The sequence below is a fragment of the Abramis brama genome (genome assembly GCF_963993115.1).
Source record: "Abramis brama genome assembly, chromosome: 4".
Classification (NCBI taxonomy): Eukaryota; Metazoa; Chordata; class Actinopteri; order Cypriniformes; family Leuciscidae; genus Abramis; species Abramis brama.
This window is the reverse complement of record NC_139966.1, coordinates 16803360-16814600: the sequence shown is the minus strand read 5'-3', so window position 1 is coordinate 16814600 and position 11241 is coordinate 16803360. Positions and strand designations below refer to the sequence as shown.

General features: G+C 39.2%; 1 protein-coding gene across 2 annotated transcripts; it reads left to right on the top strand.

Moving 5' to 3' along the window:
* Positions 1–2388: 2388 nt before the first annotated feature.
* On the top strand, positions 2389–10612 carry LOC311081291 (uncharacterized protein). 2 transcript variants are annotated; one of them, XM_084111763.1, is made up of 10 exons: positions 2389–3487; positions 3977–4091; positions 4231–4464; positions 4583–4859; positions 5002–5179; positions 5304–5380; positions 5543–5723; positions 5937–6159; positions 6312–6483; positions 6577–10612. In XM_084111763.1, the coding sequence occupies exons 5-8, from the start codon at positions 5014–5016 to the stop codon at positions 6059–6061; spliced, it is 549 nt and encodes a 182-aa protein (XP_083967889.1). In that variant the 5' UTR covers positions 2389–3487; positions 3977–4091; positions 4231–4464; positions 4583–4859; positions 5002–5013; the 3' UTR covers positions 6062–6159; positions 6312–6483; positions 6577–10612. The 2 variants fall into 2 exon arrangements, with proteins under 2 accessions (XP_083967889.1, XP_083967890.1); XM_084111764.1 differs by lacking the exon at positions 2389–3487 and having other exon boundaries at positions 3937–4091.
* Positions 10613–11241: the final 629 nt, after the last annotated feature.

The window sequence follows — 11241 nt, the reverse complement described above, 5'->3', positions numbered from 1 at the left end:
ATATTATAGTATCAATTTTATATCACTTGCAGGCCTAAAATATTTTTTTAAAGATTTTATTCAACCCATAGCCCTGTTGAGCAAGGTCACTGTGAGCTTTTCTACATTGAAAAAGTTCAACATTAAAATTCTACATTCTACATTTATATCACTTGTTTTCTACAAGTGATATAAAATTGATACTTTAATATGTGAATCTTCTCTACAGTGTTCTTAATATGACAAAGTACGTGTTTTTGTCTGAAACTGTAGTAAATCTAAATTATATACACTGGGCGGCAGTGGCTCAGTGGTTCATGTAGGTTGTCTACAAACCGAAAGGTTGGTGGTTCAATCCCTGGTTCCACTTGACCAAGTGTTGAGGTGTCCATGAGCAAGACACCTAACCCCAGCTGCTCCCGACGAGCTGGATGGTGCCTTGCATGGCTGACACCGCTGTCGGTGTGTGAATGAGTGAGTGAGTGAATGGGTGAATGTGAGGCAATGTAAAGCGCTTTGGTGGCCATAGGTCTGTGAAAGTGCTATATAAATGCAGTCCATTTACCATTTACCATATATATATATAAACTTTATAATATAAATATATTAAAGGGGTCATATAATGGTACATGCACTTTTACAAGCTGATTGTACTGAAATGTGTGTTGGCAGTGCCTGAACACAACCATCATAAAATGAAAAAAAACATCCAGGCCATAGGTCTGTGAAAGTGCTATATAAATGCAGTCCATTTACCATTTACCATATATATATATATGCAGGGCCTGAAATTAACACCCGACCACACGCCAAATGCGGGTGAATTCTGCAATTGGCGGGTAACACTGTCAATCTACCTGCCACATTGGCAGGTAGCCAATGAGAATTGACCCTTAGCGGGGAGTTTGATTGACGGCGATCTGGCCAATCATAATCCGCCGAATCCGCCTTTTTTTGTCCGACAAAGCAGTCAGGAGAGTTCAACGTTGGATGATTTGAACTTGAAAAACGGAGTGTACTGAGTAGGCCTACTGACATCTTTCCGCAGTTAAAACTACATTCCTTCTTATGTTCATTCATGTTTATTTGATGCTATAAATTAACTAGAAGGAAGAGATGATCGGTTCACGAGCAGCTTTAACTGAGGCACCACAGCGATCTGTCAAGACACATTACAGAGCCAAAAAACGGTATTGTCTAAATTTCTTTAAAAATTACCAAATTTTAACGTTGAGACTTTGTTTAATATCAAAAGTAACCTGGACTGTCTTGTCTGTCAGCGTGTTGTCAGTGTCTCTGCTGCGCGATGTGTTTTTCATTGCATGAGAATGAGATCATGGTTTGGCGTGAGCGCGGTGTAGCTTGTCGGACATAGGAACAGTAACTAAAGGGGCCGGGTCTTTGCGTTTTTTTTTTTTTTTTTTTTTTTTTTTTGCAACTGTTGTTCTTTGACATTTAAACGAAGTCAGCCATTTCGTTGGATTTTAGCTAAAAATGTGGCGGCACATTACTGGAGTACAGAAAGCATCTGTGAAAGCAGCGCAGTTTGAGTGTTTCGGAACGTATATGTGATCGGAGAGAACGATGAGACCCTTCTCTGACTACGTTTGAATAATATGTGAGTTAAGTATTAAACTGTTGGTGAGATGAGATGAGATAATGCAACGCTGACATAAGCTACATTACAATGACAGTTGCACAGATGTTGGGAGTTGGGAACCGGTGAGAAAATGCCTACCCGGTAACTTTACCAGTAATAACAATATTAATTTAGTTCTGCTTAACGGTTCCTGAACGCTGTAACTAACAGCTGCCCAGCCATCAACACAGCCGCGTGTGATTTGTTTACATACGAGCTGCACTAGGTCTATATCTGTATTCTAAGAGTCATTATTACTTGTAAGGATCTCGTTAATAACTTTAGCACTTAAATGTGTATTCTTACAAGTTAAAGAACAAATGTTTGTACAATTCCTTTTTTTTTCACCTTTTATGAGGCCAAAAAAAAAACAAAAAAAAAACTGGCTGGTAAAAAGTCACTGTGGCGGGTGGATTTTTAAATCCACCTGCCACAGTGGCTGGTGGTCAAAAAAGTTAACTTCAGGCCCTGTATATATATATATATATATATATATATATATATATATATATATATATATATATATATATAAACTTTATAATATAAATATATTAAAGGGGTCATATAATGGTACATGCACTTTTACAAGCTGATTGTACTGAAATGTGTGTTGGCAGTGCCTGAACACAACCATCATAAAATGAAAAAAACCATCCAGTGGTTTTTTTTTAATCTCCTTATATGTTTGACCCTCTCTGAAATTGAGCTGTTCGAAATTGTGATGTCACAAAATCGACGCCCCTCCTACGATCTTTGATTGACAGCAGCGTTTCAACACAGTCCCGCCCTCGCTCTGTCAATCACAGTCCACACGTCATTAGCTGCGTTTACATGGACACTTATAATCGGATTGACGGCTCAATCGGACTAAAAAACCTTCATGTAAACACCTTAATCGATCCGATTGAGCTCGATCCGAATGAAATTTCGATCGGATTGAAAGGGGTGGTTTATCCCTTTTGTAATCCGATCGAGAGAACATGTAAACACTTGATCGGATTGAAAACCGAAACTGAAAGGACTGCGCATGTGCGATGACGTTAAATAGCGTAATGACGTATGACGTGCGGAACGAGCTGTTCTTCCTGTTGAATAAAGTGTCATATTAATAAGTTTCCCGTCATTCTAAAATCCTCATTTCACTCGCGCGTCTGTAAAGTGAAGCAGGACAACGTCCCACCAGTGCTTGTTTTGGATTCTCATCCACAGACGACTGGTTTTGGCCGTGGGGAGGGGCATTTTTACTGCGTGATCAATAAGCAGCACGGCAAAACGGTTAATATGCTCTAAATTATGACCAGAGACGAATTAATATTACGTCTGTTGTTTAAAACAAATAAAGAACCAATAGAGGAGAATATTTATGCGCGAAACTCTGTATATTCGTGCAGTGTGCGCATGTCAAAACATCAGATCCGATTTGAAACTTGTGACATATAAACGCGCACATCAACCCGATTACTTTATTCATCATTCATGTAAACACCGTGTTCGGATTCATCAATCGTATTGATTTCATTCCGATTGTGTCCATGTAAACGTAGCTAGTGTTGATACCCTGGAGAACTGTCTATGAGCATAATGGCGTCCAAGCGATTGTGGTGTGCTGGTCTTGGGTGCAATAAGGAGCACAGCAGTCATTTTACTATTCCTAAATCAGAACCGCTGAAAACGCAGTGGCTGAGTTTTGCTTTTGAAGGGAATATTCCCCACGATCAACACGAATGTTTGTATGTTTGCGCTAATCATTTTTCACCAGACTGCTTTATAAACGAGGGTCAGTATAAAGCTGGATTTGCTAAAAAGCTGCTTCTCAAAAAAGGATCAGTACCAACCATTCGTGTTCCTCCAGAACCTCCAGAAGAACAAGTGAGTCTAACGTTTTATTAACCTTTATATTAATCTTTATATTAATCTTTGCAAATCGCTTGCTGCTCGCTTCATTATGAATGCGGCTGTTTACACTCAGGGTACATTATGGCATGTTTTCTATATATGACGTTCTCAATATAATTCATAATCCCACGTTTATAATGAACAACGCGTTATGGTGTTATTAAAAAATGTGTACACAGCACAGGTGTTAAAGTTAACGTGGTAATACTACACTAAGCTTACTTTTGTATATGGTTTATAATGGTGTCTGTTACTGATGTTAAGAAGTAACTTTAATGTAAAAAACAAAAAAACAGTTATAACTGCATGAAGATGAATGGTAACACAATACCTACAAAATATTGTTTACATCCTGCAAATGCATATGATTCAAGACTATAAATACTAAATAATATAAATATGTTTTTCAATATTAAGCCGGAATAAATTATGTAATCTGATCAATTATTTGCTTTTGTATAGGCAAGCACATCGGAAGAATTGGACATGGTGCAACATGTGGCCAGCCAAAATAAACTGTGCACAGTTGGCACCCAGCTCTCAATGAAAACTTTACGTCCGCACTACAAAAGCACAGGTTTGCTGATCCAGATTTTATATAGTGTGAAGTCATATATTAATTTTTTGCGTTATTGTCAGTAATAATATTTACTGTTGTTTTATTTTTTTAATTTATATTACTACACGGTATTAAAATGTGAACTATTATGTAACAGGCACACAGACAACTATGTTATACCCAGATATTGGTGTTGGCCAGTCAATACCACTGCTATCATCTAGTCTACACCAATAAAGAGGCCAAATAAGAGATCTCGTTTGGAGCTAGAGGAGGAAGAGGAGGACCCTTCTGGAGCCAGCTCAAGTATGAACGTGGAAGAGCCTATCGATTCCACATATGATCCACCTGACTCTGTCACAACCATATGTCACAAGCCAACAGATGTGACGTAAGTGACAAGACTATTTTTTTGTTCAAGATTGCAATCAGTTCGATAGTATAAATTTGTCTTTTTATGTTATGTGGAATTTGGAAATTATTTACGTAACTCTTTATTATTCTAATAGATTTGAGTCTTCAAAGCCGGTTCACAAGACAGCGACTTACATCGTTTATGAAAACTGCCTGCTGCAGCTCTTTGAGCAGTGCCCTGTGTGTTAACGTGTTACCAATGTACAGAAAAAAGTATTTGGCACATTCCTCTCTGTTGAACAACGCTGCCCACACTGTGACTTCTTCAGAAAATGGAATAGTCAGCCAATTATACAAAGCACTCCTGCAGGGAACCTCCAGCTTTCTGTTGCAGTGTATGCCAATGGTGCCTCTTTCTTCAAAGTTAAACGGGTAGGTTGGTGAGATTTTTTACTGTTTAGCCTATAATTTACTATTGCAAGTAATATCATAAAGATCAACCCTGAACATAAATAAATGAACATACTGTCCCCGAAGTCATGCTAAATGAAGGAATCCTCTTTTCTGACCCTAGATATTCCAGGCAATGAAACTAAAAATGATCCAATACACCACCTTTAGAATTCATGCCCGGAGGTACATACAGCCTGCAATTGTACATAGCTGGAAGGTAGCACAGGATGGCATGATGCAGCAGCTCAGACAGCAGCAGAACATTGTCCTGGTTGGAGACATGAGGGCAGATTCACCAGGTACTAAATGCTGAACAACTGTCTCAGTTTACATATTACTGTGAAGGCAAAACTTACTGAGTAATAATAATAAATAATAAATACTGAATGTAATACAAAGTAAACATTACTTCTCTACGTAAAGGTCATTCAGCCAAGTTTGGAAGTTACTCAGTGATGGACCTAAGGACCAACACTATTATTGATCTGCAACTAGTTCAGGTGAGTCTAACATTACAAACTTATGCAAGATGTAATGCATATGCAATGTAACAAAGTAAATGTACAGAAAAAAAGGCACAGGGATTTTTTACTGTGTAGCTATTCGCTAACATAACAGTCATTGACAACAATTGTCATGTATGCCCTTTATTTTCTAATCAGAGTAATGAAGTTGGAGGGAGCAACAACATGGAGAAAGAGGGTCTGAGGAGGAGCCTTGATCTCTTGAGGGCACACGGTGTGACTTTTGACAGCATTGTTACAGACCGGCACCCTCAAATACAAAAATACCTGCAGGAGGCCAACATCACACAGTATTACGATGTATGGCACATTGAAAAAGGTATTAGCTCCTGTCTGAGTATGTGTTGTTTATGTGCCTAATTACTGTCATAGTCTCACAGACTATTATTTTTAAACAGATCAGTCAAATTTTATTACAAAACATTATGATACAAAACCATACCTTTGACCAGAACTTCCTTTTTATTATATTGTGTTCAGTAAACACTGGATTTTTCTGCATGGCTGAATTGCAGTTTGTTTATATTATTAGGAGTATCAAAGAAACTGCTGAAGATTGCTCAGAAGAAAGACAGTGAAAAACTGCAGAAGTGGTATCGCAGTATAAAAAAACACATATATTGGACAGCGGCTTCTAAAGTGGACATCAATTCTTAATCATATCCAAGACATGCACACACATGATGATCCCATTTTCCCACAGTGTTTGCATCCGCAGCGCAATACAACGGACAAGAGCAAGTGGTTGAGAGCAGGTGTTTACCCTATTAGCAGTGTCAATATATCTGATGTGTCTATGTGCATACGACAGACATCTTTTTTTTATTATTATTAAATTATTATTTATTTATTTTCTTATTTATTTGTATTTAAATATAAAGTTTAATAACTTCCACTTTCCCACCAGGAACAACTGCCTTCTCTCGATTAGAGAAGATCCTCAGAAACAAGAGGATTCAGAAGGATGTTGAAAAACTGAGCCCTCACCATCAGACCTCATCACTAGAGGCATTCCACAACGTAATTCTGCGCTTTGCATCAAATAATGTTGTGTTTTCTTTCCTGGGAATGTTATGCAGGTAAATCAGTATAAGTGGGAAAGGAGTGTATACACATTTTCAAACACGCAAGTGTGACCTAGGTAATGTTTAACCATTATTTCTTCTCTATAGACTCTACCTGGCAGCCTTACATTTTAATAAGAATGCTGGGCGTCCCCAAGCCACGACAGCAGCTGGAGAGCCACTATTTAAGGTGGTTTTCCCAAAATACAAGAAAGGACAATGCTCTGCAAAGCCAGTGAAAGTAGAACCAACCTTCCGTGAGTGTAACAACTTTTATTTAAATGCAAAATAGTCATTCTATGTACAGACATAATATCAGAAGCACAACATAAATTTTGTATAATTTTTTTTTTTTTAAACAAGACACCTTATAGACAATTTTATGTAGGGCTGGGTATTGTTAGGAATTTCACAATTCGATTCGATTTCGATTCTTGAGGCTTCGATTCGATTTGATATTGATTTATTAGCTTCGATATCGATTCAATAATAAGTAAATACACAAGTAATTAAGTAGGCTACCTGAGTATATTTTTAAATAATGTGTGCAGTATTACCAATGTTTAAGAACAAATTGACCCCAGTATGTTTCCTGTCATGGTTTATTTAGCAGAACAAACTGTACACTATTGTACATGTGTTGAATACAAAACACAACTGTAACAAACAGGTGCTTTATTAACACCTCTAAAGTGCATGTAACTGTAAATAGTAGAAAGTACACTGCTCAAGAAAATTAAAGGAACACTTTGAAAACACATCAGATCTCAATGGGGAAAAATATCATGCTGGATATCTGTACTAATATGGACTGGGTAATGTGTTATGAACGAAAGGATGCCACATCGTTTGATGGAAATGAAAATAATCAACCTACAGAGGATTGAATTCAAAGACACCCCGGAAATCTAAGTGAAAAAATGATGCAGCAGGCTTGTCAATTTTGCTGAAATTTCATTGCAGCAACTCAAAATGGTTCTCAGTAGTTTGTATGGCCCCCACGTGCTTGTATGCATGCCTGACAACGTCGGGACATGCTCCTACTGAGACGACGGATGGTGTCCTGGGGTATTTCCTCCCAGATCTGGACCAGCGCATCACTGAGCTCCTGGACAGTCTGAGGTGCAACCAGGTGATGTCAGATGGACCGAAACACAATGTCCCAGAGGTGTTCTATTGGATGTAGGTCAGGTGAGCGTGGTGGCCCTTCAATGGTATCATTCCTTCATCCTCCAGGAACTGCCTGCATGCTCTCGCCACATGAGGCCGGGCATTGTTGTGCACCAGGAGGAACCCAGGACCCACTGCACCAGCATAGGGTCTGACAATGGATCCAAGGATTTCATCCCGATACCTAATGGCAGTCAGGGTGCCATTGTCTAGCCTGCAGAGGTCTGTGCGTCCCTCCATGGATATGCCTCCCCAGACCCTCACTGACCCACCACCAAACCGGTCATGCTGAACGATGTTACAGGCAGCATAACATTCTCCACGGCTTCTCCAGACCCTTTCCTGTCTGTCACGTGCTCAGGGTGAACCTGCTCTCATTTGTGAAAACCACAGGGCACCAGTGGTGGACCTGCCAATTCTGGTGTTCAATGGGAAATGCCAATCGAGCTCCCTGGTGCTGGGCAGTGAGCACAGGGCCCACTAGAGGACGTCGGGCCCTCAGGCCACCCTCATGAAGTCTGTTTCTGATTGTTTGGTCAGAGACATTCACACCAGTGGCCTGCTGGAGGTCATTTTGTAGGGCTCTGGCAGTGCTCATCATGTTCCTCCTCGCACAAAGGAGCAGATACCGGTCCTGCTGATGGGTTAAGGACCTTCTACGGCCCTGTCCAGCTCTCCTAGAGTAGCTGTCTGTCTTCCTGGAATCTCCTCCATGCTCTTGAGACTGTGCTGGGAGACACAGCAAACCTTCTGGCAATGGCACGTATTGATGAGCCATCCTGAAGGAGCTGGACTGCCTGCGCAACCTCTGTAGGGTCCAGGTATCGCCTCATGCTACCAGTAGTGACACTGACCCTTGCCAAATGCAAAACTGGTGAAAAACAGTCCGAAAAGATGAGTAGGGAAAAAATGTCAGTGGCCTCCTCCTGTAAAACCATTCCTGTTTTGGGGGTTGTCTCACTGTTGCCCATCTAGTGCACCTGCTGTTAATGTCATTAACACTAAAGCAGCTGAAACTGATTACCAACCCCCTCTGTTACTTAACTGACCAGATCAATATCCCAGGAGTTTAACTGACTTGATGCTATTCTCTGATTAAAAAGTGTTCCCTTTATTTTTTTGAGCAGTGTATATTTCTTTCTTCCTATACATTCAAGTTATAAAATAAATGTAAACAGAAGCACAAAATGTGCATACTCATAAAAAAAGTGCAACCATATATTATAACATTACAAAGTGCTATTTTGTCAACACAATAAATAACACTGCCAATTAAAAGTTCCTATTTTTGCCCTTCGAAATATTATGATAGTTTAAAAAACATGGCTACAAGTGAGACAGTGTATCGTGATTCTGTACTATTCTGTTAGTTGAAAATGTATTAACATTATGCAGTAACTTAATATTACTCTGAGAGAGTGTGTGTGGTGATTTATGTGCATACATGTCAGCGCGGCATCGCTCGTCAAGTTCGTAGAGAGCTTATTCAGTCCACTTTAAATTCTGATTTTGGCCGCCTCTCAAATGGATTAAACCGTAGATATATTGCCTATGAAGTTCAAGTAAATGCGCTAAAAAATCCGCGCTCATTCGTGGATGTGCATTTATAGCATGGACGGAGAAAGCGCCGACGCCTGCATGATTTAACCTGACGGTATAAACATATTATAATCGATCTGTTCCGTGAGAGCAGAACGAACGAGCCTTTATTGACGTTTTTAAATCTGAAAACTCCAAAAAGCAACGAAATTGTCAGACATCCATTAATGCATGTTCACAGAGGAAAACAACTGTAATACAGCGCTGGTTGTTCTCTTGAACGATACTCGACGACAACGACGGAATCCTAAGCCGTGGGCGAAGTAACATTAATGGGTGTATTAAATTGTATGAAATAATCCCGGGAAAAAAGCACAAAACACAGCAGAGATGGCAAGTTCAGCAGCAACATTTGCTTAGGTGAAGTGACGGCTAGTAACGTTAACAGCAGACAAACGGCTAGCATTGACATCAGCGGGAATCCATCTGTCACTCAAGTGGCTACACCCTTAATTATGCAGAACTTTAAATATTAATCAACTAAACGGATGAGTTATAAAAAAATTCACCCTCCTCACAGTTGTTATGAAGGGCAAAATTAGCTGTATAGACCCGAAGCCACATAGAGATCCAGGCTGTAAACATGTTTTTTTCTGCTGTAAGAGACGGGGAGGTTGCCGCTTGCTTGTACAACGCTGAACGCTCTCACTAGTGTGTTGCCCACAGCGCCGCCACTGGCCGGCGGGCTGAATTGATTCATAGGATTTGATGAATCGATATTGAATTGAGAAACAAATAATTGCAATGCATTGATGAATCGATATTTTTACCCAGCCCTAATTTTATGTACAAAACCATGTAGCCACAACACTAAGTGAGCAACTCAACTTCAGAGTAAACTGAAAATAACAACAATTTTTTATTTTATTTTTTTACGTGGACAACCTGTTGGAAATTATCTTTGAGAACGTTGTTGTGGACCCAACCCCTTACATGGATGATATCCTGAAGATCTCCATACCTGAGAATCTCTTGTCCCAGTTTGACAAACCAGACAAACAGGAAGTGATAAACAGCTACGTGTCTAGGTTTAATCAAGGGGCAGGTCTGAACCCTACATATTGTCCATGTGCATTAGGGAACTCTGCCCGTATTCGTCGCACCACACAGGAGGGCAGCACAACCCTGATTCTCCAGCCCAGAATGCCCCAACACCAGCTGACGAAACTTCTGTATGCCAAAAACCTGTAACGGCTGAGAAAATTTAACCATTTTTTGTTGTGAAAATTAATGTTATCTAATGTCATAATTTCATTTTTTTATTGCTGTTTGTTTTTTGGCAATTATTTTTGCTGTTACTGCATTTTTGTTTGTTAATAACTTATTACATACCTCTGTGGAATTTAGTAAAACAGTATTTCTGTCAATAAATGTTAGTCCAAACAGTTTTGTGTCTATTCATTATTTGGTATTTAATGCTGAATGGTATGTTACGTGGTTATTAATAATTACACTAGAGTTGATCAGTTACCCATAGTGAACTTTATGCTTTGCACTGCAGTTTCTTATGTTACAATAGAAAATTATGACTGAAATAAATCAAAACACAACTTACCTTTCCATTCCCCTTAAACCTAAAGGCCCATAGTCTGCTCGGTAGATGTTTAATGCATTCTGAAGCGAGAACAGATTTAAACAAACAGGTTCCAGGCCTGGATGATCAACCATACATTGAGGTGGATTTTCCAGCTGCTGTAATCTTCTTAAAACCTACAAATTATGAATATGGTAACTGCCCTGATATTTTTACAAGATAATTGCATAATAGCAATACAATTTAGGAAAAGTACTGTACCTGTGGTATCTCCCTGTAGCATATATTCTCAGCCTCTGTAGGCATTTGCCCACAATTTCCACAAAGACACCTGGAACAGGAATATCAATGAAGTTACAATACTATGTTAGATGTACTTGAATGTTTTCTTAAAACATAAAACATTTTCGTACTGCACTGCACATTAAAGGGATAGTTCACTTTGAAATTAAATTTTGGTATGTTTTAGC

Bases quoted from the DNA above. Each gene is read 5' to 3' on its own strand.
- LOC311081291 (XM_084111763.1), top strand. From the start codon at position 5,014: ATGAAACTAAAAATGATCCAATACACCACCTTTAGAATTCATGCCCGG. The intron at 5,381-5,542 runs GTGAGTCTAACA...TTTTCTAATCAG, and splicing joins TTGATCTGCAACTAGTTCAG to AGTAATGAAGTTGGAGGGAG. The intron at 5,724-5,936 runs GTATTAGCTCCT...TTATATTATTAG, and splicing joins TGTATGGCACATTGAAAAAG to GAGTATCAAAGAAACTGCTG.